The 9,363-nt window shown below is 41.1% G+C and overlaps 1 protein-coding gene across 1 annotated transcript in view; it reads right to left on the reverse strand.

Annotated features, from left to right (window-relative positions):
* XRN2 (5'-3' exoribonuclease 2) overlaps positions 1-9,359 on the reverse strand; it is a gene marked incomplete at its 5' end in the record, with an annotated part of 53,602 nt that extends 44,243 nt beyond the window's left edge. Inside the window, 3 exons of the mRNA XM_009705178.1 lie at positions 808-919; positions 999-1,126; positions 9,339-9,359. Of these exons, the coding sequence (XP_009703480.1) occupies positions 808-919; positions 999-1,126; positions 9,339-9,359 (261 nt within the window). The remainder of the gene's footprint in view (positions 1-807; positions 920-998; positions 1,127-9,338) is intronic.
* Between the last annotated feature and the right edge of the window lie 4 nt (positions 9,360-9,363).

Raw genomic sequence — 9,363 nt, forward strand, 5'->3', positions numbered from 1 at the left:
CAGTAGTTAGCTATTACTTATGGTAGGTACATTGTGGTTTTTAAAAGGCTACATCAACATTTAGTTGGGATTAATTCTATATACACATATACGTTAGGAATTCCTGTACTTGAATTCAGGCTAAAAATCTTTTTACTTAATGATACTTATTTTACCTTTGAGAAACTGAGAAGCCTAGAAAAACAGCCAAAGCTTAAGAGGCCTACTAGCAGTCTCTGCTACGCCACTTTGGCATCTCTCAGTGAGAAAATCTGGATAGAAAAAATACTCAGTAAAACAAAGTTATTAAGAAAAGGTGGTATCTTTCATTAGACCAACTGACATACCGAGGAGAGGTGCAGATCAGGTACTGACAAAGACAAGCATTCAGCCTCAAGAGTCCCTTAAGGCTAGCCTGTAAAATATTCCGCAGTACAACTAAGTCACTGCCCATTTTAAGTGCATTTGCCTAAACGGTTTTCTGGTCTTTCCCAGCCTGCAGCATAAATTATTAATAAAGCCACAGAACAGAGTTGCAGAGTAGTTTCATAAGTCATTTCAGAGTGTTACTGTCTTAGAGAAGTTTCCTGCTTTTCAGAAGGAAAGTTCAGACTGCAGCAGACTACATTAGCCAGCTCATACAACCCTGTCGACAATAAAACCCATGAATACTTTTAATTACCCTCATCAAAATTAAATTAACAGTATATTTTATCTGTAGGTTTTCATGTTAGAAAACAATTTCCCAAAGGATCTTATGAGAGCAGATGGCATTTACCCTAATTTTACAGCCAGCCATTACTGGGAACTAAATATATCAACACTTACGACTCCGTCTATAGCCATGTAAAGAAGTCGCCTTGGTCTTACAATGTTGAAGATCCTGTCAATATACTCAAAAATCGCAACCATCATTTCATCTTCATTTTTGGGTGCTGGCCTAAAACATAGAGCACTCAATTTAACACCTGAAATGGCATCAATACATCCTATTTGTAAGACACAAAAAATTGCCTTACTTGTCTTCTGGATGTGTACAAGGGTGAATTATACCATTCATGTCCAAATATAGGTTATCAAACTCCACCTCATTAGGGTTAGGTTTGCTTGTATCAATTGGAGCCTTGACGCCATTGCACTCTTTAGCCTGTAAATGCAGTTGAAACAAATATTTCAGTACTTGATTAGAGAAGTATCACAAATCACCAACAGAGGTAGTAATGTACAGACTCATAAAAGTTTATTTTTTTCAAGAGCAGTAGGAAAAAAGATAGGAAGAAGTTGTTCACATAGTTACAGGAAGATGCATGCTTACACTATTAAAATAGTACTTTTTTTTTAAAAAAAACACAACATGTTTACAACCTAGCAAAACTAGAAGATATTATGTGTTATGGCAGAGTTGGTTCCTTTCAGTTGATTGGCATGTATTATAAACAAGAATTTTCCATATCTCATATTATTCAAGAAAGCAATTCCTTTTACTGCCAGGACCATACTGACTCCCTTCAAAATTTAGCGAAGAGACTTCAAAGTTTATAATACAATGCTATAACTTCAACATGATAACCAAGAAGAATCAGAATCTTTCTACTTTAAACACTTAGTTCCCCAGATTGACACATCCAAACATCACCTTCCTCCCTCCCTGGAGGGAAGAGGGGCCCAATAAAGTGGGTTAATATTCAAGGATATTGAATATCCTCCTCCGAGCTCAGGAGCAACACATCCCAACAAAAAGGAAGTCAGGCAAAACCACCAGGAGGTCTGCATGGATGAGCAAGGAGCTCCTGGACAAACTCAGTCACAAAAAGGAAGCCTACAGAGGGTGAAAGCAAGGACAGGGAGCCTGGGAGGAATACAGAGAAATTGTTCAAGCAGCCAGGGATCAGGTTAGGACAACTAAAGCCCTGATAGAATTAAATCTGGCCAGTGGTGTCAAGGGCAACAAGAAAAGCTTCTATAGGTACATCAATGACAAAAGGAAGACTAGGGAAAACAGCCCTCTCCAGAAGGAAACAGGAGACCTGGTTACCCGGGATATGGAAAAGGTTGAGGTACTCAATGACTTTTTCACCACAGTGTTCACTGGCAAGTGCTCCAGCCACACCGCCCAAGTCGCAGAAGGCAAAGGCAGGGACTGGGAGAATGAAGAACCGCCCACTGTAGGAGAAGATCAGGTTCGATAACATCAAAGGAACCTGAAGGTGCACAAGTCCATCAGACCTGATGAGATGCATCCGTGGGTCCTGAGGGACTGGTGGATGAAGTAGCTAATCCACTATCCATCGTATTTGAGAAGTCATGTCAGTCTGGTGAAACTCCCATTGACTGGAAAAGGGGAAATATAAACCCCATTTTTAAAAAGGGAAAAAAGGAAGACCCGGGGAACTATAGGCCAGTCAGTCGGACCTCTGTGCACAGTAAGATTATGCAGCAGATCCTCTTGGAAACTGCTAAGGCCCATGGAAAATAAGGAGGTGATGGGTGACAGCCAACATGATTTCACTAAGGGCAAATCGTACCTGAACAAATTTGATGGCCTTCTATGATGGGGTTACAGCATTAGTGGACAAGGGAGGAGCAACTAACATGATCTGCCTGGACTTGTGCAAGGTATTTGACACTGTCCCACATGACATCCTTGTCTCTAAATTGGAAAGATGTGGATTTGACAGATGGCCCACTCGGTCGGTAAGGAATTGGCTAGATGGTTGCACGCACAAGAATCATGGTCAACAGCACAACTAGGTCACTGTCCATTTTAAGTGCAGCTACCCAAAAGGTTTTCTGGTCTTTCCCAGCCTGCAGCATAAATTATTACCAAAGCCACAGAACGAGCAGAGAGAGTTGGGGTTGTTCCACCTGGAGAAGAGAAGGCTCTGAGCAGACCTCAGAGCAGCCTTCCAGTACCTAAAGGGGCCGACAAGAAAGCTGGGGAGGGACTTTTTACAAGTGCAGGGAGTGACAGGACAAGGGGCAATGACTTTAAACTGGAAGAGGGTAGATTTAGATGAGACATCAGGGAGAAATTCTTCCCAGTGAAGGTGGTGAGGGCAGAGGTTGCCCAGAGAAGCTGTGGCTGCTCCATCCCTGGAAGTGTTCAAGGCCAGGTTGGATGGGGCTTTGAGCAACCTGGTCTGGTGGAAGGTGTCCCTGCCCATGGCAGGGGGGCTGGAACAAGATGCTCTTTAAGGGCCATTCCAACCAAACCACTCTATCATTCTATGATGAATCCAATATTTAAGTCACATATACAACTAGGGGAGGCAGGGCAGTAAAAGTGATTCACCTATGGCTGGTGACAATTGGAGTCCAGCTGATGACATAAGCTTCCCAAAGTATATCAGCACATCTTGGTGAGCAAAGGACAGTAAGATTTAACGAGAAAGAGGACTTTTCCCAGATTCCTCTACACAAAGAAATCCTTTCAGACCCCACCAGCCAAACCTCCAACTATGTCTTACTTTCCCTCATCACTATCAAATGCACTGAGATGCTCAAACCCCTGAACTCTTCAACTCCTGCCTGAGTTTTTCTGTGGATATATCTGAAATGCAAAATCAAATCCAGTCCTTACCTTCTGCTTCTGAAAATAAGTAAACTTTTAACTTTAATGCCTCACTTCCTCCACATCAGTGCTTCTTCTACTGCCAGGCTGCTGCCTAATGAACATGAAACTCGGACCACGGTGCAGATGGTAAACTCGATGCAAACCTCTCTAATCAGCCCCAGAGCAGAGATTGGAGTTGGCACTGTAACACGCAAAACTCATCCCCTTCTCTCAAGTTGTCAAAGCAAGCAGTTTTGAAACACTGGTGAGTGGCTCCTCTACAAGGTGGATTAGCAACCATGTTCAATTTTGTTTCCTCATCATATGTTTGGGTGTTTTTGCTTGGTGTTTTGGGTTTTGTCTTTTTGGTTGGTTTGGGGTTTTTTTTGTGTGGGTTGTTTTTGTTGTTATCATTGAAGTTTGGTCAAAAGGCAATTAGCAACACTCTCACAGTAATTGTGAGCAACTCAGCATTCTCCCTTTCGAAGCAATACCACCAGCCAAACACAGAAACCACTGAATTAAACACCAATAGCATCAGTGATGGAAGAGACATCAGCTGATCAAGAAAAAAATCAAATGATTTTCAGAGAAATTATGAGGGTTCCAACATATCCAAAGTTGGAATGAAGTGTACTCTTGAATAGTTTGGCATAAAATTAAATTAAAAAAAATGAACATCATGTCATTACATAAAGGCTATGATCACACAACTGCCTGAGACAGGAGGGAAAAATAGGATACTACTGGTTCTCTCATTCACATAAAACTTATTGGTAGCTGATGAACCAACATCAAGGTCTTCCTCTGAACTTCTATCTGCAGGCTTGCTGCTTGCTACTCATTAAATGAGTTTCCCACACCTCTAATACAGAGTTCAAACTATCAGATTAAAAAGGGAAAAAAACCCCAACCAAACAACTTACAGATTGTATCACTGACTTTCTTACAATTTTCCTGCTTAGAGCAGCAGCAGGACTAGCTGAACTTATCCCAGTCTTAAAAGGCAAAAATTAAAAACTCTAAAGTAAAATAAATCTTTAGTTGGTATTTACATTTTTCACAGTTATAGGCACATGGAATTCTTTCACGGCAACTTGGAGAAGTCATTTTAAAATAACTGAACACTAAGTCCCTCTATTTCACTTCTTTAAAACAGGTGAAATTTCTGCTAATTCACATCTTTCTTATACTATTCATCCAAACTAGTCAAATCCTGACAGATGAAATCTTGACCACTGTTTGCTTCCTTTACTGAACTTCCTACAATACACACAAAAATCACGTGGTTTTAGCAGAAACTAATTGTCAGGTGCAAACACTGTTCTGTAGCTTGCAGTTCTAATAAAGTTACTCTGTACAACCAAGATCTACAATTTTAAAAGAAGAGTATTCATTCTGGTTTACATCAGATAACAGGACGAGAAGCTTGCCTTGTACTCTACTTGATCTTTCATCAAACCTCTTGCCAGAGCTAACTGTGACTCAGAAGATATCAAAGGCTTACAACTATGTGATATGGAAAATAAAATTGCCCCCGTCACAGATCTTATTTTCAGTCTCGAAGGTAAAGCAAAATAAGTGTGATCTCTTTTAGATGGCTTCGAAAGCCATTCAGTTTTCATCTGCATACCACTATGTCAGCAACTTTACCATTACATCCTCATAAACCTATCAGATTTTTAATGTAACAGTCTTGTAAAAGGTTTAAGTATCTGGGAGCGATATCTCTTGTGATATAACTAAACTGTTCACTTTTAATCTACAGCCTCTTTTGAAACCATTGAAAATAGATCTTCAAATATGATACTTTAGTTGCAGCTTTATTAATTTGTATGAATTTGATTAAGAATATTCTCTCCTGGATTTTATATTATCTTCAAGATCTTCCTCTTATTCTTCCTGCACAGCTTAAGAAGAAGATTAATCAGATTTAAGAAAAAGAAATAATCTAGCAAGGTACGAGAACAAGGATCAACTTTTTAATATTTCAAAGAGACAAGCTACCAGGAGATACAAAATTTCTGATTAGAGAGATTTATAGCAATCCTAAAATACACACAGAGCTGATTACATCGTGAGAGAAGTTTAAATTCATTTACAGTGCGACAAACCACAGCTTCTCACTACTGTCCTAGTCCACTTTCAAATTTATGACCAGATCTGAATATAAGAAATTTTAATGAATATGATTTATCCATGTGCTGTCCTTACTGTAATTGCAACGTGCTCTTAAGTTGGAACAAAGCAACATGGATGAGGACATCAGAATCTGACACTTCAGCTATGGTAAATCTAGCTTGGCCCAATGGAATTTCTTGTATCTTTTCATTTCTTTGAATAAAGAACATTTGGTGTTACAAGCTCAATTATTAAAGACCAAAAAAAAGGACATACAACCACAAACTCAGAAAGCTAAGACTATATAAACCTTTATTTTACCCAAATATTACAGTAGTTTTGATTACATAAAAATTAATCTAAATATTTACAAATGTGATGAAAAAGGTAAGTCTTCTGCTCTTAGAGAAAACTGTACTTAATTGTTACAGATTGCAGATATGTTTGCTGTTTAAATCGTGATTGCTTTTAAATAGACAGATCTTAAAAGTATTATCCAGAAACAGCTGGACAAGCTTGTAAGACAAAAACATAAAACACTCATTCATAGTAAAGACAAACCTGTAACGAACCTACTTTATATTGTCAAAAGTCTATCTGCATCCTTTTGATCAGAACACGGCTTCAAAACATCACATTCAAACTTCGCCTTGTGGTTACTGAGCGCGGAGGCTATCTTGCCAGCATGGTTATAAATACGACAGATAACTATGAAAGCTGCTATCTCCACAGTCTAACTTTACTGCTGAAATAGGTGTTCATTCATGCAAGTGAACTTTTGACGTAATGAAGGAAAAGAGGATTTAGTGAATGAAAGGCTTGGACTGTGCAGCCAGCTATGGTGGGGGTTTTCACCCCCACTTTGGTGAAAAGGGGCTAAAGCAAATCAACCAGCACGAGTTGAAGACAACAGGTAGGATACACCTGCACACACGTTCAGATGTTAGTACTCTGAAGACCCACAGCCCCAGCTGGGGGAAAGAAAATGCCATGTCAACAGTTATATGCTCCATAGGTGTAGCTGGTAGAGACCCAGTGTTCTCTAGTTCCCCCCTAGTACCCTTGATACCCACTTTTTGCAGGCAGACACGAACATGACACATGTACCTGACAGCTCTCTAAACGGAGGGTTACCCAGATCCTCAGAACAGATCACATCAGAGACGACACAAAAAAAAATAAAAATCAAGAGTTTGCTAAAGCGACCAGATCACTGCTAGCTGCCAACAGCTTATTCCAGAGTAAGCATTCATATAAGCAGTTACTGACCTATACTTGTAAACCCACAAACCACCTTTTTCTATAATACTTCCCCCAGGCAGACAAATCCTCAAATCTTATCTATCCACTGGAGTAAAAAACTCCCTTCTTGCAGCTACAGGGAAAATAAACGTCACACACCACGCTGAGAGAGGCTAACTGAGACCACAACTATAATAAAACCAAAAGAGAGTAACTCTCAGTTTTATCTGTGCAACATTTGATTAATCCAAATCTACGATTCTGTTTCACTGCCTGAATCTGAAACGCAAAACCACCCTGACTGTCACAAGAACTGAGTACTAAAACTATCTGCCTGGCATTTGTATACACTGAAATCTTGCTGAAGGCAGGCAGGTAATATATGCAGTCAAAAAATCCCAGTGTCAATACATAATTCAACCACTTTACTTTCTTTTCCCTTATCTTTTCTACCTATCTACCTCCTTCACAGTATGGTGTTTCCCAAATGCGAGGCATGTCTCTCTCAGGGAAGGTTAGGAGGTAGTAAAGAGGCAGAAGCCACAGCACACGCTCAGCAGCAGGGATGGGAACTTTCAAAAACAGTATTATGAAGAGCAGAAGGCAGTTACTACAACCTGACAAAAGAGGATAAAAATTATTTGGCAAAGCGTACAGGAAAAACAGTTTGGGAAGTATGAACTCAAGAGTTCATCTTCTCAGAAAAACTTTAGCCTTGAAGAGAATAACTTGCCTTGCTCACTGCACTGTAAAACTACCACAGTTCAGTTATTCAAATCCAATGCTGCAGCTGAAGGAAGACACACTCATCCTTCCTGTCACCTTCCAGCTCCTACCATGTCCCTTAGGATGGCACAAGCATTCATGTGGCTGCACTGATGTGCACAAAGGAACCAGCCTATCTGAAAACTGTCTAGCAAAAATATATAAACAAACATTATTTCAGCTGCATTCCTTCCTAGAAAGGGCTCCCCAAATAGCCATGCAGACTTCAGTGCTGGTGCGAGGGAGAGCATAAATGTAAGTCATCAGCTGAAGGCAGCAACCAGCCAGCTTAAAGCAATCAACAAACCATACCTACGGGTTGCGGGTTACTGAAGACCACCTGCAGAGCCCAGCAGCTAGGTCTGGACAAAGTCTTCACCAAAAAGCATCTTCTGTTGCTATGAAAAGCCAGATTTTAGAGGATGTCTTTGGAAAAATCAGCTCCCTGTTTGGGCAGGAGATATTTCTCCCATACTAGAAAATACCAGCAATGAGACAAAAAAAGCCGAAGCTGCTCAAGGTTAAAGAGTACAACGACAGATTTGTTTTAAGTCTTGTATACAAGCACGATATACTGTGTTGGTGGATGGATTAAAAAATAAAATCAGAGTAAAGTAGGAAGCTGCAGAAAGACTAATACATGAACACAAAAATAATTAATAAGATCTGAAAATGATACAATTGTGAAGTATTCAAATGCTAGGAGAATGACAGCTCAAGGAAGTATATGACCATACGTACACCAAGGTATTTCAATCTTAAATAAAACCCATGCAGCTATAAAGGACAGCTCAGTTTCTTCTCAAGTGTCTCATTCCTGCCTTCACTCTTGTGCTGGTACCGGCCTTCCTGAGCCCGCACTACAAGCGGGGTCATGGAACTGATCTGCTTGAAAACAGGGTGGTCTCAGACAGATGAGTCTCCAGACCCACAAGATATTGTTAACCATTTATGCTTGCATTTCCTTACTCTTTTCAAGACAAGCAGCTTCACACTTGTTTTCAAGAAGTCCTAAAGCTTGCTTCAGCTTGTAATTTACAAAAAAAGTTGTTGAAAAGCCAGGGACTATGAAGAACATACACAGAAACAAAACAAGAAGCAGCAAAAAGTATCCCCACTATTCCCTATTCACCACAAATATCACGAAACACTTTCATAAGATCTACTTCCCCCCCTCAAAGCAACACAAAGACAGAGGCCACCAGGCCGGGAAGGGCCCGCATTCCAACGAAAGGCCCGAAGACTAGACAACCGCAGGACAGACCCGATTCCCCGCTCCGAAGCCCCATTCCTCCCAAGCCGCTGAAACGCTCACACACGCGAGTGAAAGCCAGGCAGGGGCCTTAACTTCTCCTCGGCACCGGCCGCTTTCACTGAGATTAAAAGCACCCAGTAAACAACACAACAACAAAAATCAAGCAATCCGAAAACAAACAAACAAACCCACACCCTTGAAAAGGCACCCGGAGCGCCCGAGAGAGCAAAGAGGGGGCTGGAGGCGGGACAGTACGGGCAGACACTAAGTACCGGCAGGTAATGGTTTCCAAATCGCCCTGAACCCCCTCAGCCTCCCCCCGACCCACAGCACTCCTTTAGCCCCGTAGAATCACGGGGATGACGTCAGAGGGCCCGTCCCGGGACAGGAGGCCGCGGGGGGTGGGGGGGCGGCTCGCCTCACCTTCTCCTCCACGCAGTTGACGATG

The sequence above is a fragment of the Cariama cristata genome, unplaced genomic scaffold, assembly GCF_000690535.1.
Source record: "Cariama cristata isolate BGI_N322 unplaced genomic scaffold, ASM69053v1 scaffold12098, whole genome shotgun sequence".
In the NCBI taxonomy this organism is placed as follows: domain Eukaryota; kingdom Metazoa; phylum Chordata; class Aves; order Cariamiformes; family Cariamidae; genus Cariama; species Cariama cristata.